General features: G+C 30.0%; 5 protein-coding genes across 40 annotated transcripts in view; 4 read left to right on the top strand and 1 right to left on the bottom strand.

Moving 5' to 3' along the window:
- LOC126857639 (60S ribosomal protein L13) overlaps window positions 1-1,658 on the top strand; it is a 41,328-nt gene extending 39,670 nt beyond the window's left edge. Inside the window, exons 1-4 of one of the 3 annotated variants that reach the window (XM_050607282.1) lie at window positions 77-141; window positions 557-717; window positions 891-1,140; window positions 1,346-1,658. In XM_050607282.1, the coding sequence (XP_050463239.1) occupies window positions 575-717; window positions 891-1,140; window positions 1,346-1,612 (660 nt within the window). In that variant the 5' untranslated portion in view covers window positions 77-141; window positions 557-574 and the 3' untranslated portion in view covers window positions 1,613-1,658. Of the gene's footprint in view, window positions 1-76; window positions 142-556; window positions 718-890; window positions 1,141-1,345 lie in introns of those variants that run through there. The other 2 variants (XM_050607284.1, XM_050607283.1) reach the window with 2 other exon arrangements.
- Window positions 1,659-2,117: 459 nt separating this feature from the next.
- On the top strand, window positions 2,118-5,955 carry LOC126857579 (ras association domain-containing protein 8). The gene is made up of 10 exons (XM_050607178.1): window positions 2,118-2,508; window positions 2,743-2,853; window positions 3,014-3,322; window positions 3,485-3,605; window positions 3,749-3,978; window positions 4,056-4,217; window positions 4,343-4,459; window positions 4,555-4,694; window positions 4,833-5,140; window positions 5,221-5,955. The coding sequence occupies exons 1-10, from the start codon at window positions 2,437-2,439 to the stop codon at window positions 5,319-5,321; spliced, it is 1,671 nt and encodes a 556-aa protein (XP_050463135.1). The 5' UTR covers window positions 2,118-2,436; the 3' UTR covers window positions 5,322-5,955.
- An 851-nt stretch (window positions 5,956-6,806) lies between these two features.
- LOC126857604 (replication factor C subunit 3) lies at window positions 6,807-9,277 on the top strand. The gene is made up of 5 exons (XM_050607228.1): window positions 6,807-7,167; window positions 7,595-7,732; window positions 7,927-8,089; window positions 8,214-8,532; window positions 8,646-9,277. The coding sequence occupies exons 1-5, from the start codon at window positions 7,081-7,083 to the stop codon at window positions 9,001-9,003; spliced, it is 1,065 nt and encodes a 354-aa protein (XP_050463185.1). The 5' UTR covers window positions 6,807-7,080; the 3' UTR covers window positions 9,004-9,277.
- A 129-nt stretch (window positions 9,278-9,406) lies between these two features.
- On the bottom strand, window positions 9,407-10,907 carry LOC126857645 (succinate dehydrogenase cytochrome b560 subunit, mitochondrial-like). The gene is made up of 5 exons (XM_050607293.1): window positions 10,795-10,907; window positions 10,652-10,708; window positions 10,217-10,407; window positions 9,866-10,008; window positions 9,407-9,641 (listed from the first exon to the last, which is right to left on the bottom strand). Exons 1-5 carry the CDS (start codon window positions 10,812-10,814, stop codon window positions 9,537-9,539), a joined length of 516 nt encoding a protein of 171 aa, XP_050463250.1. The 5' UTR covers window positions 10,815-10,907; the 3' UTR covers window positions 9,407-9,536.
- A 2,337-nt stretch (window positions 10,908-13,244) lies between these two features.
- LOC126857550 (calcium-activated potassium channel slowpoke) overlaps window positions 13,245-22,770 on the top strand; it is a 92,597-nt gene continuing 83,071 nt past the window's right edge. For all 34 annotated transcript variants that reach the window (XM_050607084.1, XM_050607072.1, XM_050607081.1 and 31 more), the window contains exon 1: window positions 13,245-13,730. In XM_050607084.1, coding sequence (XP_050463041.1) covers window positions 13,428-13,730 — 303 coding nt within the window. In that variant the 5' untranslated portion in view covers window positions 13,245-13,427. The remainder of the gene's footprint in view (window positions 13,731-22,770) is intronic.

The raw sequence follows: 22,770 nt of genomic DNA, 5'->3' as shown, positions 1-22,770 counted from the left end.
AAAATGTGTCGAAATATATCATTTCTATATAAAAGAAAGTGTAGTTTCTAAAAGTGTCACTTCCGGTTTTTCTCACGTTCCTTTTCCGCTTTCGCGTTGATAAGTCGGTGAGTGAATCGTGTCACAGAATTTCAGATCAGTGTAAAGTATCAACATCCTATATATTACATGAAGTGTATAGCGATAAAAACACATAACTTTTAACGATCCTAATTATTTTTGCCTCATATATGTAATCTATATAAGAATATAATTATTTTTTCAATTTGTGTTTAGTTTACATTAGAGAGGTTAGAATCTAGATGAACTTAACGTTTGTTTCTTATTTTGTAATATATTCTATTTCCATTTTTTTCATTTTGTCATCATGAAAACTTAAGCCTATCAAAATCAAATATTTTTGATGAACATTAATTGTTTATATAAAAATAATTATTGTAAACTGTTATAACACTACAGATGCTAGTGTCTGCTAACCTCTTATGTTGTAACCAAATTGTACAATTGTGTATGGAATTAAATATCAATTTTTTTTTTATTATATATATTATTACAGATACAATAAACATCCACCATGGGTAAGGGAAATAATATGATTCCAAATGGCCATTTCCACAAGGATTGGCAACGATATGTAAAGACTTGGTTTAACCAGCCAGCGAGAAAAATCCGCCGTAAGCAAAAACGTGTCAAGAAGGCACGAGCTCTCGCACCCAGGTATATACATGAAATATTTTTTACAAAATTTATAATTAAATTGTTTCTAGATCTGTATGTAAAATTCTGCTTTGTATAAATATATATACTAATATAATATATATACTATATAAATTATATATACAATTAAAATTTTATTATTATTTGGAATTAAATTATTAATTATTTTTTAGGCCTGTAAATCTTTTGAGACCTGTTGTACATTGCCCGACATTCCGTTACCACACTAAAGTTCGTGCTGGTAAAGGTTTCACATTGGCTGAATTGAAAGCTAGTGGTCTAAACAGGAGATTTGCCAAAACAATTGGCATTGCAATTGACCCTCGTCGTCGTAATAAATCTATCGAATCTTTACAAACAAATGCTCAACGTTTAAAGGAGTATAAGTCTAAATTGATTCTCTTCCCGATAAATGAAAAGAAAGTATGTATTTTTCTATGATAATTTCTTTTATTAATGTTAATAGAAAATTTTTAATAATATTTTAATATTTAAGAATATATATTTATATAATTTGATAATAATAAATATGTATTTATATATATATATATATATATATATATATATATATATATATATAAATTATGTTCTTATATGTATAAATTATATATTTTTTCTTTAATTGTAGCCTAAGAAGGGTGATGCAACTGAAGAAGAGAGGAAACTAGCAGTGCAAATCAAGGGAGATCCTATGCCGATTCGTCATCAAGCACCTGCTAAGGCAAAGGCTCGTCCTATTACTGAGGAGGAAAGTAAATTCTCAGCATATGTAACTCTTCGTAAGGCAAGAGCAGATGCACGATTAGTTGGCATTCGTGCAAAACGTGTTAAGGATGCTTCAGAAAATCCTGATGAAGTGACAAAAGTTGCTAAGGACAAGAAAGTTAAAAAATAAATTTTTTTTCTGTATAAAAATAAAACTTTCCTGTAACGGATAATAATATTGTATTATTTTCTTTCATATTGCAAATTTTGCAATAATTTGTTTTAACCTATAAAATATGGCAAATGATAATATTTTCATAATTGATATTTGTGAAGAAGGAAAGGAGAATATATTGAAATTGTTGCCATTATAAATTTTTTTATTAGATGTATTATCTTATAGTACATTTTTTATATATCCAGATGTAATAACAAAAAAATTTTGCATTAGTAAAATTAATACATAATTGTTTTGCTCTATGAGATCATTTCAGCAAGGAATACACAAAGACAATGCCATATTGGTCAAATATAAAAATTTTCGGGATTTCAGAAATCCATATTTGATTACATAATATTGTATCAATGTTTTCTTGTTAAAAAGGTAAATTTTTAAAAAGAAAAATTCAATAATTTTGCTGCGTATGTGTACATATCATTACATACACACACATGCAATATTCTCTTAATGCAAGAAACCGTCGCCTATATGTTATGTCGCCATAGTAGCGCATCTGTCATTTCAATAATTATATATTACAAACAAGCCTCAGAGAGAAATTTAAATCTCTTAGCAAAAAGCGAATGTTAAATTTGCAATTGTTCTACTTTTGATGGTAACGGTCATATATCGAAATAAACTGATTGGCTTCGTTCGACATTATTAAATTTTATCGAAACATGCGAGGTTAGAATAGCAGTGTACAGAAATAAAGGACAGCTTTTTATATTTCTCTATGAGTGCTGACTTTGCGATGCAAAGAATTAAGCATCAAATTCCGTTTTGCTAACGTGATGGAGTTGAAAGTGTGGGTGGAGGGAATACAACGTATTGTATGTGGTGTTACTGAGAGCACTACTTGTCAAGTATGTATTATGCATCATAATGTTAAGATATTGGTTTTCATACATGTTTTATATCAGCTATGTGCTATCATGAAATAACTTGAAATATTACAATCATATGTATAATTTTCACAACATATTTATTATTATTTAAGAATCATGTTTGCTTTATTTTATTTCTGAAAATCATTTGTATTTATTTCTAAAATAAATACAAATGATTTTCTACTGCTACTGATGACATTTTAATTATAGGATGTAGTATATGCGCTTGCTCATGCTACAGCTCAAACAGGTAGATTCACTTTGGTAGAGCGTTGGCGAACTAATGAACGTCTGTTGGCTCCTTATGAAAATCCTCTTAAGGTCAGACATTTCATATATTACGTATACATATATCATATATCATTATATTTCATAATTCAATTAAATGGAAAATTTAAGGGAAAAATTAATAAACTATAATGATTATATTAATATTATACATATGAAAAGAAAGAATAGTAAAATTGATATATTTCCATAGATTTTGATGAAATGGGGTGAATATTCTTCAGAAGTTCAACTAATTCTGAGACGTTCCACATCAGAAAATAACAAAACAAGTGCATTACCATCTCGATTAACATATGCATCAAGGACAAATGGATTACCAATTTCATTATCTGAACATGGAACAGGTACCACTACTGTGCAAGATGATACCAAAAATATATCAACCACACAAAGTTCAGATTTTGATGATATACAAGGAGGATTGGAAAGGAACCGAGATACTAGAAAATCACTCACATTTAGTGGATTTCATGGAGATATTACAGAAGGCAATACAGAGGTAAATATATACTTATATGAATACTTTTAAATTAGAAAAAGAAGATATATATATATATATATATATATATATATATATATATAAATCATCTATACAAGTATGCAAATATATATATATATATACAATACACAATACAATACAAAATATATACACAAATTTTAGATTCAAATGGAAAATAATGTAGCTGTAGTTCAACCCACACCACATTTAAAAAGCAAAGATTTGAATATTCGAAAAAATATACAAAAACCTCAATCACCTACAAGAGGAACTAATACTGAGAGTGAGTATTATTCTATTTTTGTTTGTTGTTTATATTGAATATACATACACATATATTTTAAAATCTTTTTTTTATAAAAATTATATTAAAATTAATATTCATGTTATTATTTATGATTATAATATTACCATCCTTTTTTTTAGTCACAATACATTCATCACAAAAAAAGGTACGTGAGGTTCCACCCTACAGAGAGCCTCCAGGTCCAGCTTCGCCACCATTACGAACTTTACCACCTTATCGCGATCCACCACCGCCGAATTTAAACAGTCCTGGAAGATCGCAATTTGTGCATAGTGGAAGTTCTCTTGTACACAAAGACGATCAGCCATCCTCTAGTAATTCCATAAAATTAAAAAGAAATCTCATTCAGGTCCTTACTATGATTATATTTGATGGAATAATATATATAAGATTGCATTATACATTTGTAATATATAATTTTTATAGGAATTCCAAGATACAAAAGTACCTACACAATCTGTTAATCCACTCCCTGCAACAGCACAAAATATAGCAACTGTTGCTTATACTCAACGTTATGTTGAACTCTTAAGACTAGTCAATAAGCAGCGAGATACTATTAATGCTCAACAAGCTGATCTCACAAAGGTAAGATATATCTCTTTATAATTAATATAACCAAGTTCTTTTTTTGTAAATAATAATTATTTATTTTCTTGATTGATTCAATTAATTTATTTAAATAGATGAGATAAATTATTCATTCATTTTAGTTTGATGCAGAAATATTGTATTGGGAAACAAAGAATAGGGAACAAATGCATCAAATGGATTATATTTCCCAAGAAATGAATCGCATTGAATCTACCGGTCGTATTATCGAAGAACAGGTATAATAATTTGTACTTTCTTTGCACGCCTAATTATTATACATCATGATATTAATATTAGTTATGATTTATTAATTCATGATTGTTTTAACTAGCTTAAAGAATTAACTCATGTAGAAGAAGAGAGCGAAATAGTTAGACAGCAAGAAAAAACACTGAAATCGGAAATAACATTGCTTAGATCAAAACTTGCCAATTGCGAAACAGAGTTGCTTCAATGTAAAAATAAGATTCGGTAAGTACAAGTTATTTGATAAAATTACAAAAATTGTTATCTATATATATCATTATATAATGCATTTTAATACTAATGCAAAGATATTTTATTGATATTGTGGTATCAGACATTGTTAAAATGAGAATCATATTATAGGCTAGTTATGGAAGAACTTGCAATGGAACAACACAATATAAACCGTGAAACAGATGAACGGCAAATTATGGAACGGAAAATAATTAGCGAAGTAGAACACTTACAAAATGAAGTAGAACAGGCTAAACGTGCAACTGAATTAGCCTCACAACATGCAGATTCTTTAAAATTAGAAGTAGTTAACTTGGAGGCAGCCATTGTTGAAAAAAAATTGCAAGTAGAGAGATTGGTAGCTGACATGAAGGAGGCGAATTTGCAAAGTTTAGCTGTTGCATGTTCAGATGAACAAGTCAAACCTTTATTGGAAGGTATTTATCTACATGTATTTTGCACATATATCAAAAAACTTTTCTGTAATATCTAATAAATACAATTACTTAAATGTTAGGTTCCCATAAACCTGGAAGTACTCGTAAAATGATAGGATCACCAAGACAATTGGAAACCGCAGTGCCCACAAGTAAAAATCCACATGGTGTGTGGGTGTAAATAAAGAAAATAGCATACCTGACAATGTTATCTTATGTGAGACATATATCAAAGAATATATATATCAAAATATTTCTCTATTAATATTGTTTCAGTAAGTACTTAAAGTAATATCTTTATATTTTTATGCATTTATTGCAGTAAGATTAATTAATATTATGATTATATATGTATTATTATGTGTCATTAATAAGTTCTTATTTTTTACTTGTATCATAATGTATGTGTGTTGTCTCAATTATTCACAAGATATTTGTAAGATTGTTAATCAAATGGTTACATAAACCACTCATATATTTTTGAGAATGCAGTATATTCTACATTCCATCATATACATTTGCTTGATAAATTATTAGGGAAAAGAAATTTTTATTTCAAATATTATATACATTTGTTAACACATTTTGTCTTTTAATGATAAAGAAAATTTTCTAAATGTTTAGATTAATTCTAACTTATGTATGTAGGGAATTAAAATATCATTATATAATAATTTCAAATATTGAAATTACGAGATTATATTAAAATTGTGAAATATATTATATCACACGCTTATATACTACTATATTTGTTAAACAAATAACTAATTTTAAAATCTCTGTAACAATAAATATTTTGCCATAATAGATTTTAATTATGGTTTTCATGTTATAAGATTAACTATATTAAACAGCAATATAATTAATAATGATGAGTTGATTTATGTTCAACAATTAATTATTCCATGAGATATTTTTAATATTTTTACATATTGTCGATATAATAAAATAACAAAATTTCAAAATCAGGATATCTCCAAATTCCATTCTTGAGAATTTTTGAAATTTATTTGGTTATGGTTTATTATCATAAATAAGAAAACAATTATGTTTTAAATTAAGAAAAAAGAATATTGTTTGTCTTAGGTCTTTAAAACTGAAGATAAAAATTTTTGTGACATTAGCATATGAAACAAAATATGAATATACATATATAATTTTAAAAATAAATTTAGATAAAAACTCGGTAATTTTGCAGTTTTGTGGTTTTACTATAATGTCAATGATATATTTCACAAGTAAATAATGCTTTATACATAAATCTCAAGTATGTATATGTTTACAATATTGATATTTTTATTAACATTTATTGTAGTTTTATTATGAAAGATAAAATGTACAATCTTTAGTTTAAATATATCAATATATTATAAATAATTATATCTTAAACATGAACGATTACATAGACGATTTATGTAATATTTATATTAGTTAAATTATAATTATAATAATTATTTGACAGGTGTCTAAAAAAATGATATTGAAAAAAAATAAATAACACGTTATACAATATTAAATTAAGAAAAATATAGTTTTAGGCTTTTAAATTGATAATCATGCACTTTCCAATATTCTTGGAATCATCAGATCTATTAATTAGCTAATTATAATAATTGGACATGTAGGTAACGTTCCCGCCAATTCCACTTTTCCCGCCCTCCATTATTTGATCTTCAAAGTTTACTTGGTTATGTCAAAATCTAGTATATCAGAATTCCAGAAATAAAGTTACATAGTATATTACAAATGTTAGCTCTGTATTTATGCTATATTAATAGATCACGGCAAATCAAATTGTTTTTTTAAATGCTATTATTCACGCCATCGTATATATATCTTTGTGTACAATCGGTAGAAATTAGGCAAACCGGGTAGAATATAATTTTGGAGTAAGATTTCGATATTTGGGGTAACACATAAGAGGTATTAATTACGAAAAAATGAGTTTATGGGTTGACAAGTATCGTCCAACGACACTTTCGAAGCTGGATTATCATCTCGAACAAGCGGAGGACTTAAAAAATATGGTAATTGTAATATTGAGATGCACGATATACTTTAATACATCATCTCAAGAATGAGGTTAATCAGCTTTACAAGCGCGCGTTCCACAAAGATACAATACAAAACTTTTTTTCGGAATAAGATAATTTTTAATATAGTTCTTTGGGAGTATAATGAGTCATTAAAATAAGCGTAGATATAACATTAAGTTGACTTTAGATTCATATTTTTATAACAATTACAATAAATTATATTTATTATAATTAATAAGAATAACTATAATAATATAATAATTATAATAATATTGTAAAGAAAAAAATTCGATTTTGATAGTTTCAATTCTTTTTAAGAAATTTTAAGAATATAAAATTGTATTACATGATTATTACATGATTAAATTAACTAGAATATAAACAGTGTTTAAATTACTATTTCTGTTTAAAATATTAGGTACAAAAACGAGACTTTCCACATTTATTAGTGCATGGACCTCCTGGTGCAGGAAAGAGAACTCGAATATTATGTATTTTAAGAGAACTTTATGGTAATGCAGTTGAAAGATTAAAAATAGAAAACATGCAATTTGAGGTTTGACACATTTTATTTTCTTATCTTAACAAAGCTAACTGGAATCCTTTAAAGTCCAGTTTTTAGACTTTTACTGCTAGTATAATACTTTTAGAATTAAAATACATTTTTAGAGTTATGAATATACTTTTAAATATATAAAAGAATATAAATTAATAATACTATATTAAATAATATCATACATATTTTTGTAGACAGCATCTAAAAAGAAGTTAGAAATATTGACTATAAGTAGTAATTATCATACAGAAGTAGATCCTAGTAATGCAGGAATACATGACAGAATTGTTGTTATGGAATTAATAAAAGCGACTGCGCAAACACATCACATAGATATAAGCCAAAAAGAATTCAAAGGTTTGAAAAATAGCATTAAAATGTTTTTTTATTGTGATATGTTACGAGTGTCAATATATATAATTATATAATAAAAATAAAATTTTATTATATGAAGATTAAAATGATATATTATTATAAATAGTGGTATTTTTATCAAATGTGGATCAACTTACAAGAGATGCGCAGCATGCACTTCGTAGAACAATGGAAAAATATATCAGTACGTGCAGATTGATTCTTTGTGCAAACTCAACATCACGAGTTTTACCTGCGATTCGATCACGATGCGTGCGAATAAGAGTTCCCGCTCCAACTGCTTCCGAAATCAAAAGTATTTTACATTCAATTTGTAAACGTGAAGGACTTAATTTGCCTGATGAACTTGCCAATCGAGTGATTGAAGCCAGTGGTAGAAGTCTTAGACGGGCAATATTAATGCTTGAGGCTTGCAAAGTTGAACAGTGAGTACATTATCCATGTAAACATATGTGTAGATACATGTACAAATTTTGTGCCAAGTTTTAAATTATCAATATATTTTTATCTTTTCTATCTGAAAATATCTTGTTTCCAGATATCCATTTACTGCTGACCAAAAAATAACAGAACCAGATTATCAAGTATATATACGAAATACAGCTAATATGATGGTCTCTGAACAAACTCCTAAAGTACTTCAAGAGGTACGCAATCGATTTTACGAGCTTTTAACTCGTGCTATACCGTGCGAACTTATATTTAGAGGATTGCTACAAGAATGTATAAAAAATTGTGATGATCAATTAAAAAGAGAAATTATTGGCATTGCATCAGAATATCAGCATAGAATGACACGTGGTTCAAAACCGATTTTTCATTTAGAAGCATTTGCTGCACGGTATATGACGATTTACAAAAAATATATTGAATCATCTTTGGAAAGTTTTATATGAAATTTCGATTTTACTTCTTTAATATGTTTTATATCTTCAGTAAAACAGTAACTAACTTTAAGAATTATTTTTGCTAATTATTTAAATATTATGAATCTTAATTTAAAATGAAAGTGATATAGATTTATAACAACTTCTATTAAATAATAATAAATACAATAAAAATAATAAATAAATACAAAACATCTTGATTCTTATTTCTAAATTTATAATCATACTAAAAACATTCACATATTTTTTTCCTTTTTTTTTTAGAACAATTTTTATGTTTATCTCAAAGCTAGCATGTATATTATTTTATTTACAAATAGAAACATCTTGAGACTATAAATATAATACTTATTCAGATCTAAATTGGCATAGAATATTAAAAAAGCTAAATTTTTTATATATAAAATACATATTAGTTTTAATAATTTATTTTATTATTTAGATAATATATAACTCAATAATACAGACATATAGATTTAATGTATAGTCTGTCAATACAGTTAATTTTAGAGAAAAATTATTTCTAATGTAAAGAATGACATTTACATTGCTGCAAGTGCAAGTGCAGAAATAACTGTTAATGCAGATACTATATATCCAGTGCTATATACTTCCTTAATTGTTAGAAATAATCCAAAATCCCAAGCCTGTAAATTTATAAAAATATATATGATATAATTAGCTTAAAATTGTGAAACATTATTTGTGAAATTATAGTACTAATTTCTTTTGAGTAATGATAATTTATGAATTGGCTATATTTATATATATTATATGTAATTTATATGTATAAGGATAATTTGCATCTTATTCATTTACAAAATAATATAATTATAATATTTTTAATTAAAATAATATAATTATTTCATACCAAATGGCGTATTCCATTGAATGTGTGATAAGTAAAAGGCAGAGCAAGTAACATTTTGCCAACAAACAGTGCAGGTAATGGTAAACATAAATCATCCACTGTTTCTATGAAGCATGGAATACCACCAGGTATAAATAATGTGCCTGGAATATAAAAATTATAGAGATAGTCAATTTAGATATTGTTTATGTTATATATATTAGCTTGTTTTCTAAGGAGAAATTAAAAAATTGATAAATCTATTTTGGAGCAAAAGTATTTCATTTCATAATTTATATTTTAATGTTTATTTGCAGCCTGATAATTTAAATTAAACAGATGTTGTATATTAAATATCTTCATATATTTTACCTAAACCGAGGAACATTGCATAACTGGATAGTATAATGCCAGTAGTTCTATGCGTCAGTGAAAGTAATGATGTCAATTGAAGTTCATAAATTGTCAAGTGTGGTGACATTGGTCTTTTTAGACGCATATTCTTCTCATCGTGAGTTTCACAAATTGCATGTGAAGGATTCGAAACGGCAACGCTAAGAGGACTAAAACGTAATATTTTTTAAATTTTAATTTATAAAAAAAAGTTTTTAATGTAAGACTTCTTATAGAAATTAAATATATTAACAATGCTATATAGTTAATATATATAACTCACAATTATAATTATTTTCATGGATGTGACAGGCAAAAAAAAAATTTGACGTAACATAATAATGATAAAAATCTTACATTCTCAGTATATGACAGTTATGTAAAAATAAGGTTATGTATTAGATAAGGTCTTACCTGCACGTATATAGACTCCGAAAATATCGAAGGTCGACATTACGCCGACAAAGAAGTCTAGAAAGAGCAGAAAATTGTTTTTATCTATACCAAGTAATTAATAAAATAACAATTCTTTAATAAAATCAAATTTTATAGCATACCTCGTATAGACCAGTGCCATTTTTGTGAATATGCTGCGCTTTCGACTGATGATAAGTAAGTTTCTTTAAATCAGAAATATTTATTAGTATTACAACACACACATACACGGATGTAGGATCTTTAGCATGGCAGTCAACGATATATCCTCAAACATATGTCATTAAAAATTTTTATATATAAACAATCTTACAGTAGAATATTGTTGACTAAGTTCAAGTTATATACATGTGAAATTTTTAAGTTTAAAAATTAATAAATATATATTAGCAATAATTTTATATTTTTAGATAATAAAATCTTCTCTCTCTCTCTCTCTCTCTCTCTTTTTCTCTCTCTATTATATCTTCTACAAATTTTATTTATATCAAGATTTTCAGGAAATAATATTCATTTTTTTTATATGCATTATTTATTGTTAAGACAAGGTTAATAGAAGTCTGTGATAAAGATTAACTTTAAAATAATTTAATATTTTTATTATTATTATTATTAATTTTATTTTAATTTATGATAATACAGTGTATATATATATGTCATCGTTGTTATCGACACTTTATTAAGTCTTTTTTTAACATGTAATAGAGATGACGCTACTGACACAAATTCATATATTTCATCAAATTCTATTCAAATATCCGTTGTCTCCGTCAGTTGAATTTCAAGGAACATGGAAGGAGCACGTTCAATTTTTGCCGCATACTACGAAGAGAAATTTCATATAGAATATAAGGTAAATTCTATATACTGAATTATGTGTATGTTGATATAAATATAGTAGCATAGATACTGAAATGATATACTATGACAATGAAAAAGTAAAATCGGAGATATATGGAAAAGTTTGAAATGGCAATTCAAAAGAGCGCTTTATTTTGGAATGATATTTGTTTAAAATAACAATCTTTTATTATTTATCACAAAGTATACAAAATTTTAAAATAGAAAATGTATTACACTATTAATAATATTCCGTTTCTATATTCTTTTGTAAATTGTTCAGTTTTTTTTTTTTTTTTATAATAAACAAAATATAATGTACATAGATAGATAAAAATTGCTCGGAAATAATTCTTGTTTTCAACCAATAATAGATTCTATTTTCATAGACGTCATTAGACCCATATTTGAACTGTCTTTGGGGACAAAAAAAAATATATACGGGTTTCCGTCTTGGCAGGACGCGATATCGCAAGAAGAAGATTTCAGGAATGGAATTTGTTAGAATTCTTTTTAAAAAGATAGATGTGGTAAAATCTAGAGAGATTTGAATATAATCGCGCGCGCTTTCATCGCTTGTAAATCTCACTTGATGCACTTGACGCAACAACCCCTGGATATCATTCCGAAGTAGTTATACCCGTTTTGGCGCAGCCGCGGCCCGCGGCTCGCGAACGCAGCGCCACCTCGCGTTATGCGCCCGTATTAATTTGACCGCGTGGCGAATGGTAGGGATAGACCGAAGCGAGGGAGCGTGCGTCTACGTCAGGAAAAGCTCCGAGCTTATTGGTCCCGGTCCATTGTTGCGTATTGATTGCTGCGGAGCAGTGGTATGGTCGTCGGGACACTCGGTCGTCCTCGTCGTCGTCGTCGTCGTCGTCGTCGCCGTCGGTGGTGCTCAGCCGATTAGGTTAAGAGGAGCAGGCGCGCGCGGATCGCAGATAGAGAGGAATAGTCGTCTTCGCGCGTTATCGCTCGCGTATTCGTCGCGTACGCGATCGCGAACCGCGTTTACATTCACACTGTACATGAATATACTTATATATTATAAATAGAGTAAAATTAAAAAAAAAATATATATATATGTATACATATATATAAATATATACGAGAGAGTTTAAAAGCGCGGAGAAAACGGAAGTATCTGTCGCGTACTTATGTATTTAAAGCGCGCGTAGTGTAACACGCGATAGTGGTGTTATCAGTGGATTGTTTTTCCTGTTGTTCTCTGTTGCTCCAGATTCTCTTTCTCGGGACTGAGACCGATACTTGTGCGAGACATCAGCGGCGGCGGCGGCAGCAGCTGCCGCCGAACGTGGTGCGAAGAAACCGCGGTGCAATTTCTCGCCACTACTAGGACGAAACTAGAAACAAAACCGTGGCTCTTCTTACGCTTGGCTACGAGGAAAGGAAGCGGAGCGCGTTTGCCAAGGACAAGGACACCGAATTTGGATCGGTGGTGCTTACGTATTCCAACGGAAACATCGATACACATACGTATATTGAAGTAGATTAGTGCAGAGTAACAAATCGGTCGGACAGTGCGTCGCCAGGACGACAGTGATCGAGTGGTCTCTGATAGAAGGCGTTTACGAGCGAGGGAAGAAGCATTTTCGGAGCAAGTAGATACAGACGTATATAGGAGGACCGAAGAAACGAGGGTAAGAGAGACAGAAAGAGAATCGTGAAGAATCGAGATATAAAGAGAGCGTGACAGAAGATCAGACGTGGTTGGCGGCATCGCGAGGACACGGAAGCGGGCCGTTGACGGGGTCCTTGTGGCGCGTCGCGCATCCCCGAAGGCGGCGCGAAATTATGAAGCGCATAAAGTGCGCCCTACTGGCCGTCGCAGCTGCCGCTGATTGTGATAGCCGCCGGTGAATGTGTGACCCGGGGGCAGCAGAGATCCGCCGGGATGACGACCGAAGGGACGACCGAGCAGCCCCCGGTAGAAGACTGTCTCAAGGAGCGGAAATGGTGGTGCTTCCTGCTGTCGAGCATCTTCACCTTCCTTGCCGGGCTGCTGATCGTGCTCCTCTGGCGTGCGTTCGCCTTCCTCTGCTGTCGCAAGGAGCCCGAGCTATCTCCAAATGACCCGAAGCAGAAGGAGGCAAAGACAGCCCGCCAGGGCAAGGAGTTCGAGGGGACTTTTATGACCGAGGCCAAGGACTGGGCCGGCGAACTGATTTCTGGACAGACCACCACTGGACGTATCTTGGTGAGTTTTTTATTTGATTATTGTGTTGTGTTTTCTTGTGTCAAATATGTGCGATCGTTACAGTGATATATGAAACGTAGTCGCAATAGAAATACTGGCATAAAATAATACATCGCGCGTGTAATATTTGCATATTTTAGGAGAGATTTTGAAATTAAATTAATTCGCGTATGTAATATGATTTATATCGTATCTGATCGCATTCTTCATTTATAAATCATTTTTATTAAAGATTTCCGCGATATTAATAAGTATTTACGCGATACAATTGAAAATAAGAATTTATTAATAGAAATAATATTAATTGTATTTTAAAAAATTTGTACCGTTTTTCTATATTTATTTTACGTAATTTTAATTATTTTATTACCAGCATCTCATATATTTTAAAATGCCAAAATTTGTCATTTTTGTTTATTTATTTTGGCTCATACAAAAAAACACAATACGTTTCAATGATATATGTATATGTATTTTATTTATTATTTTTGATGTTTCATATAGCAGTATATACTGATACATTTTAAATTCTAATTTTGTACTCAATTCAAAAAGGATTAAATCAATCATACATCTAATTGTTAGGGAATTTTGACAATGATTTTTAATATTATTATTGCAATACAACAATCAAAACGTTCTGTTTATATATATAGAAAAATAAAAAAATTTTAAGTTAGAAAATAATCCTGTTAATAATATTTTAATATAGAGAATATTTTAAGGATTAAATAACGAATATTGACATGAATGTTGACATTACTTGTTTGTATATTTGTCCTTATTCAAGGATTAATAACAAAATCAAATAGAGCAGCTAAAGTCACGTCGTTTGAATAATATTTATCAGATATGAAAAAGTTACTTCTGTCACATGTAGAACGATTTTTATAATTCAAGTTGAGTTTGTTTATAAAAAGATTTAATATTATATATATATATACCTAAATTATTTTAATTTTACAATTGCTGGTTATAACATTTAAACAAATTCTAATTAAGAAAAACTTTTTGGATTTAAAACTTGCTCACACGATACATTTATCGGACTTGATTAAATTTTTCTCTTCCAATTTTCTATTAAATTTTATTTGTGATCGAGTTTCCAGAAAATCAAATACGATTCGGTTAAATAGGTTGTACATCGAAGAAAGTAGGAAACCGATTTCAAAGAAAATTCGATAAGGAGCGTCGACGGGAGGAAGGAAGAGGCATGAGTGGGATTAAAACTGTTCCGTGCAGATTCGTACCAGTCACGAAATGCCATTACCGAAAATTTGGATTGGCATCAAACTGTCGTTTAAATCTAATCTTTAGTGTCAAATTTCGATCTCTATCTGACTCATATATTGAACGATATCACGGTAAAAATTTCATCGTGTATTCGACCCTCGTTTTCGTTTGTACCACGCGTCACGGTGCTCTTCCCCTAAAATACGAAGATAGGACGCCGCGCGTTCCGAACGTGACAAAGGGTGTAAATTGGTGACGAAACGTGTATACACGTAGATTCGCGGCCACTTACACGTGTACGCGCGCGTGCGCGCACACGGGACTCCTAGCCTCGAGCTCGTACGAGAGTACGAGTGTACATGGCCGGTGACCCAGTTCTCGTTCGTGGAACCAGACACGGCATCGGTCCCGAAGTAGAGGGGTAGTTTCTACGCAGTGCGTGTTCCATCCTAAAATTGCGTTTTGTTCGTCAAGCGTGTCTTATCCGGAAGTCTTTTTTCCTTCTCGTTTCTCGCTTCGGAGTTTTCAACGTTCGCGAATAACGTTTTGCTCTTCGAGATATACGTAACTATTCCCTCCGGCTATTTTTCTTCTTACGCTCTCCAAGAATGCTTCTTACACCCTCGCTCTTGCTCCCGGCTGAATATGTTAAGTCGAGTGGGAGAAGGCTGCGCCCAATTTACGAATAGCTTTATTCAAATTTTATAGCCAGCCGGTAAGGGACCGTCATTCTATCGGGAACATAAATCGGAAGGAGAGTACGTAAGGATTTACGTTCGCGATTTTACATCGAAATAGTTTTTCAAGATTACAATGAGATGTAACATGGCTTTTTTGTGCCTCTTCCGATTGCTGTAGGAAAAAATTGAATTTTGTACTTATTCCGCAATTTTTAATGATAAGATATCGACACGTTATGGACTTGCGAAAATTCGATTCGCTTGTAGAGATCGAGTTAAATAACAGATTGCGACTAGTCATGCGAAATCGAAAGTTTGATAGACAGCAATTACATTTCGATTATACGATAATAGGAACTTTACTATATTTCCAATCTCGGATTTCAATCCTAGTTAATAGCAAAATTCAAATAGTAGGATTTATTAATAAAAACATCGGCGAAAGAGAGAAAAATAAGAGAGAAATGCTATTTATTCTAATATTCTCTATGATAAATAATTTGTAGCCGGGTTATATTACTCTAGTCACTAGATTATAACTTACATTCGGAAATCATAAGTTATCATACGATTGTAGATAATCTTTAATCCAAATTAATTCTTCTTATTTATTTTTCGATTACAATCTCTCGATCTTAACTTTTTAATTGCAATTTTTTTACCCAAACACAACAAAATTAAAAATTTCATATTTGTCTATTTATAAAAATAATGTAATATCAGCATATTTGTGAGAGTGAGTGGTGTTTCTTACATTATTAAATACAAAAGATTTGAAGAAACAAATAAAATTTAATACTAATCTAAAAATGTTAGTTAAAATATTTTTTTAAATTAATAGTTAAACAGATTTATTTTTAATTATTTCTAATCTCCTTAACATTTATGTGAGAAAATGTATTTTTAAATGTATTAATAAAAATTGTTCTTTTCTAGACAATCATTTGATATCGGTTGTAAATATATTTGATCAATTAGCGATCGGTTCTTGTCTGATAGCACGCTGACTATTACCACTTTACGACAAAGTTCTAATATGCAGACGAATATCATACACGAGTTTCGCAGTAATTTTGCGTGTCTAGCTTTATAACACTTTACACTACAATACTTTTAATGAGAAGTTTGTTTCACAGTTGTGGTAATAGAGTTTGCGTTATATTGCAATGATAATATCATATAGTTTATCTGGCATCAAATTCATGTGGCAAAAAAAATAATATCTCTTTCAAATACATTTTGCTCGCGACATTTTATCAAGCAATGTTGATTGCATTTTCGTATTTTTTTTTAATTTACACTTTTTAATCTCTATTTGCAAAGTAAGAAATAACAATATTGCATATGAGAAAAAAGCACGAAATAATGAATTGCGAAGTTACTTCGTAAAATAGTACGCAACCCAAGCGATTTATAAACAAAATTTTATATATATTTATTATCATATATTATATATACATTTTATATATATGTTTTTGTATATTTATAAATTAAATTTATAAATATTTATAAGTAAAACTTTTTTTTAATCATACACGAATGAAACTATTAATAACTGATCTGCAAGATTACTTTTGTATTTTAAATCTTAAAGAATTTTAATTTAAAATATTAAAATTTTAGAATATAAGTAATGTAATATGATGAAATTGACGATAATTAATTTATTTTGATGGCCAAGTCTCTCTTAACTTTCTTTTCAATAATTTTACTCAAAGAAAAAGTACTTGATAACAAGAACTGTTGGCAACTGTTTATTGAGCATTTTTTTTAATGATATTTATCTACGTTACATTTTATATTCAATTATTTTCACTCAATTACGTCAAATTCTTACGCGAGAATTTCTTATGCTACGTCGAGCTGATTCTCATTATCATATCAATTCCCGTTTTTTTTTGACTATTGCAAAAATAGTAAAACATGTAATCGCATCTGTACGCTCGTTTCGAAGCCAAGAACTTTTCAACCATTTAAGCTATTCCTGATCGCCAACTTTTTATCTCGTTGACTGCGCAATATGCATTGTCTGACGTATCACTAGCGAGACCTTTTTAAACTAGACTTTCTCCGATAGTTTGCGGTGTTCATGTAGATTATAAACGAAATGCGGGAATATAGAAATTTATAGTGAAATTTATATTTATGGAATATGATACTTCTCTTTTTCTCTCTCTACACGTGTTTACGGAGGAAAATCGAACGCATGATAGCAAACATAACACAACAACTATATGAATTGTGTTTTTAACTTCCGTTTATATGATGTGCGGTCTACTTTGAAGTCACGCTCTGTGCTGCGTTTTTATGTTAGAAGTTAATGTCTTCAGTTTGTCCCATTTTGAGTGCGATGTATTTCAATTGTCGTTTCATTTGCGTAAACATGCAAAATCCTTAAAATATATGAATGCAATGATTCGTTAAATAAAATGTTATATATATATATATATATATATATATATATATATATATATATACAAGATATATCACAAGATATTATGATTTTTATTACAAGAAATTATAAGATAGATTAAAAAGAAGAAAAAATGGTTTTTTTTCTTGTCAATAAAATATAATTCGGTAAATTTATTTCTTGTTTTATAATGTGATTATTGAAATATTTATGTCTTTGAGAGATCTTACGATATAGTTACAAATAAAAAGATAAATAAACTAATAAAAAGATAAATGAATGTAGAGAGAAGACAAAAAGAAGACAATAGATTTAGAATTTCTCTTTTCACAATAATGTAATGTACATACACGTACATCTTATTACGTTTGCTGCGCATACATGTCAATTATTATGCGCACGGGCGAATGGAACAAATGCTTTGTTGGGCGAATAATATTGATACAGACCTATTATTAAACGATACGGTGAAGATACTCGTCGCAGTGTTTCTTGTTAAATCCTTAAAATGCATGCGCGATATTCTGCAAAGGAAATAGGATAGTAGGTCACGATAACATCAATATTTTAAAACTAGAATAACTAATGAAACTTGGCGTAAAAGGATTTTGTATGAAAATTAATATTTCCTTTTTTTCTTTTTTTTTATACAGTATTGACGGATTTTTATTTTTGTATATGATTTTTTTTATATACACATTCCGTTAATATTTGTAAGCATAAATATAAACATTTTTTTCTTTTTATTATATACTATCAAATTATCTTCTTTATATAGATTTTGTAATTAATTATTATAATTATTAGCATTTATACTGGTCAATGTAATAATTCTTACATCGGTCAATTGTGTAACGATCAGAAATAATTCCGTTTATATTACTCGACAGTTGAATCAAAATTGATCGTGCATGCCAGTTCGTTACAAGAATCATTCTTCAAACCCGATTTGATACCTAAACCAATTTCGTGAAATCGGCTTCTATCAATTCAGCACATTTACTTTCATCCATGAAAGTGGGTAACGAGATGGAACTGTTAGGGAAGTCAGAGCGTCACTATCACGGAAGTACGTCATCGCGGACAATGTACGCAAAGTAGAAAAAGATAGAAAGGCAAAGAGAAGACAAAAGAGAATGATATCGTTGAAATGTATTCGTGCGCGATCTAATGTCTAGAAATGAGATTATTCTCGACAATCGAATATTCTCGTTGTTTTTCTAAAAATTTCTTGTACTTTTTACTGCATCGACGCAAGAGATAAGTTTCATCTTGATCATCACGTCGATACACTTTAACCGTCAATAACATCGTTGACATTTACTCCTTCGCGGTAAACCGTCGACGAAGATAACATTATATATGATAAAAGTTACTTCAGCGTGGATGCTGATATAAACGCGAACGAACTACCGAGCGTTGGTTACTGTTGTCGTTTCAACGTACAATTGTATCAGTTCTCAAGTTTGTGTCTCGGGGTCTTACTTTCTTCGCGTTAAAGCTCAGTTACAGGACAACTGATGTCTTGCCCGGACGCGGCTATGTTTAATTCAGGATGACGAAGATACGATCGATCGATATGCCAAATATAAATATATACGTATATAAAATATCCTCAATTCTTTACTTTTATTTTATATACGGTGCTTACGAAATATTGCAAGTATATTAACTGTTTTTTTCTCGTGTTAAACGTCGGAAAAGTATATTGCGTTTCTACAATAACTCTGAGAGCGTCTTATAACTCGTAAAATTTGGTGCGTCGAATTTTTTTCGAGGGAGATATAAAACAATTGCCAAGCGGGTTAATAAAAAATTTCACGATAATATCGATGTTGAAGAATTTCAAAGTGCAGAATTCCGGCTTCGATATTTTCCGGAAAGAATCTAGATGCTTATAATCGGAATTTTTTACTTAGAACTGTGGAGTAAGATATTGTAGATACTGATTATTTACATTAAAGGAGAATGCTAAAAAGAATATTATTATTTTATGCTGTATATATTTGATGAATCAAACATAATTTATAAAGAAAACTGCGCTACTTCAAAATAAATGTTAATAAATTAACAATCTAAAACGTTATTTTATGCGACATAATGGTGCAGAGTAGCCAAATTACATTTGCGAATTATATTAAATAATTATCATGAGAAAGTATCCAACTGATAAAAAAAAGAAAAATTGGTTTCCCAACTATCTACTCTCGAATCGAAGTGTGTCTTCGAAGTTTGTTTTATCACTTTTTGTATATATATATATATATATATATATATATATATATATTGAGTTATAGGTTCCATTGTGTTTCTCTACATGTTCCCTTCTAACTTAGAATGGTCATAGTACATGGCAAGAAGAGAAATCTCGAGGCACCTCGTTTTTTTGTTATCACAAAAAGTGGTACTTGCGGGAGCAATATAAAAGGAAACAAAAAATAAAATGTATTATTTTTTTGTATATATTGAGACACAATATTAAAAAACAATTTTTCAAAACTAAATATAATATCGAGACAAACGTTATATAAGAGTACATTATCTCTTTTCTAAAAAAAAAAAATTAGTAATTTATGCTCGCAACCATTATTTTTTTTTAATTTTCTTTAATTTGATTTATTCCTTAATTTTATTCTGAGGTCGTCTTATTATCAATTTTTAATTGATAATAATTATCTTACTTATCAGTAATTATTATCAATTTTTATTTTAACATGCCATTTAGGGGAAGAGGGAAACGTATAAAGGATAAAATAAAAATTGAAATATTAAATGTAGAAAAGATTATGGAAAAGAATATTGTAATGTAATTACATTTATGCATTTTATAATTAAATTATAAATCAATAAAAAGTATGAAGCCACAATTGCAACATTTTTAAGTCGACGAAGCGAGTCTTATTTCTCGCATTAGGACTTATCGAGTTACAGAATATCCGTCGCAACCGTCTCACGGGGTACCTACTGGTATATTTAATTCAGTACGACCAACCTACCTGGCGCGATCGATACGCCAAGTGTCGCAAAACGAAACCGTCAGACCAAGCAGTTTTTTCAAACTCAGGAGCTTCTATCAATGCGGCGGCGGAGAGAAAGATACGGAAAGAATTGTTGAAACGTGCGCGGGCAGAGAAAAGGGAGAAAAGTTTCAGGGAACATTCATACATTCCTGTCAGTTCAAGGCTCAGTTATAATTTGTTTTGCACATGTAAAAAGTGCGCAATCAAACAAGAATTGCTTTTTCTGCTACTATGAACGTATCAATAATTTTATAAATTTTGAAAAAATCATATTAGATTATATTTAATTATATATATGTATATATATATTAAGCATTAAATTGATTTCTTGTATCTTTGATATAAAAAATATCTATTTTTATACATTTACGATATAGTAAACATTTTATATATTAAAAAAAAAAATAATTTGGAGCATCGTACATCTTGTGGACTTGAAATTCAAAGAAATGTGAATTTACTGTCTCATTAAATAGGCTTCATCTCATAGCTTCATCAGTTTCGTTAGATGAAGGTATTGTATCGCGGTTTTACATTAGAGGTTCAGGTGGCGCATTAAATCCGCCTGTTTCTGAGATATTTAAGCAAGCGTCCACTCGACGTTGATTTCTCCAACGTGAGCTGAAAGTTGAAGCGAGATTAACTACGAAATCCTTGTAATTGGTTGGCTCACTGTAGGGTTAATCCAGATTTAATTCTCAAACTACATTACGCAGATCAGTTTCCGATGGTATGTTAGCGAGGAGTGTCGGTATCGTTATCATTCGGATATATCCGGGGATGACTCTCATATCCGAAGGAAATGGGTAATTATTGATAAGACGTGTACGCGTAATAGCGGATCTAATTTTGGTTGGATGATCCGATGATACTAAATTTCTGGAAGGCGACACCCTCCAATCTTTGAGAAATGCGATGCCGTACAAGCATGGCGTCGTCGCATGTAAAATTAAACTGACTTGACACAGATCATAATCCACGTGCATGATCGCATAACCTTGCGTTATGCAGCTGTCAAGTGACGCGTCGCGCTTTCGGCTCGGACTTTCGGATTTTGGCATCCGCTGGATGGACGGTCGCTTCGTCGAATACGTAGATTGGATTGAGACTTAAATTCGCGATACGCAGTGAACGAATCTGTAAATGTCTGAATCTGTAAATTCAGTGCTCTGTATAAAAATATTACTGACATAATCGAAAGTTTTAAATTATTTATGTTAGTCGAACAATATCTATAATAGATTAACAATAAGCGGAGAAAACAACATAAAAATGAAAATGTGTACAATTAAACAGCTTAAACTGGAAATAAAAACTGGGAATCTGTTTTTCGATGAAGAAACGCGAGAAAGATAAATTTTTTTACCTGCTATTGTCCTTGCATGCAAATTGAATGAAAATGGGCAATTAATGAGTTTTGATTTAGTTTTATATATTTGTTTTTTTTTTTTAAACAGAAATATATATTTGTCTCGTATCTTGTCTATCGTTGATTATTCGCTCTGATAATATTGCGGATGTTATTTTGAATAGTGTAGCGCGTGCTAACCGATTTAAGCAAGATAGAGGATATAATCATTACGTAGAAATATAATATAGAAAGTTGGATATATGCGCAGTAATGTTCATGTACTGTGCAACTTGAGTAAACAACCGTATCGATTTTCAAGTAAGCATTACGTTCGCTTAGGAGT

The sequence above is a fragment of the Cataglyphis hispanica genome, chromosome 22 (assembly GCF_021464435.1).
Source record: "Cataglyphis hispanica isolate Lineage 1 chromosome 22, ULB_Chis1_1.0, whole genome shotgun sequence".
NCBI lineage: Eukaryota > Metazoa > Arthropoda > Insecta > Hymenoptera > Formicidae > Cataglyphis > Cataglyphis hispanica.
Note: the sequence above shows the minus strand (reverse complement) of the source record. Positions and strands in the feature narration are given on the sequence as shown.

Coding starts and splice junctions, on each gene's coding strand:
- LOC126857604 (XM_050607228.1), top strand. CDS start 7,081: ATGAGTTTATGGGTTGACAAGTATCGTCCAACGACACTTTCGAAGCTG. Junction 7,168..7,594: donor CGGAGGACTTAAAAAATATG/GTAATTGTAATA, acceptor TTAAAATATTAG/GTACAAAAACGAGACTTTCC. Junction 7,733..7,926: donor TAGAAAACATGCAATTTGAG/GTTTGACACATT, acceptor ATATTTTTGTAG/ACAGCATCTAAAAAGAAGTT.
- LOC126857579 (XM_050607178.1), top strand. CDS start 2,437: ATGGAGTTGAAAGTGTGGGTGGAGGGAATACAACGTATTGTATGTGGT. Junction 3,606..3,748: donor AAGAGGAACTAATACTGAGA/GTGAGTATTATT, acceptor CCTTTTTTTTAG/TCACAATACATTCATCACAA. Junction 4,695..4,832: donor CAATGTAAAAATAAGATTCG/GTAAGTACAAGT, acceptor ATCATATTATAG/GCTAGTTATGGAAGAACTTG.
- LOC126857645 (XM_050607293.1), bottom strand. CDS start 10,814: ATGGCACTGGTCTATACGAG. Junction 10,408..10,651: donor CGGAGTCTATATACGTGCAG/GTAAGACCTTAT, acceptor ATTACGTTTTAG/TCCTCTTAGCGTTGCCGTTT. Junction 9,642..9,865: donor TCAATGGAATACGCCATTTG/GTATGAAATAAT, acceptor ATAAATTTACAG/GCTTGGGATTTTGGATTATT.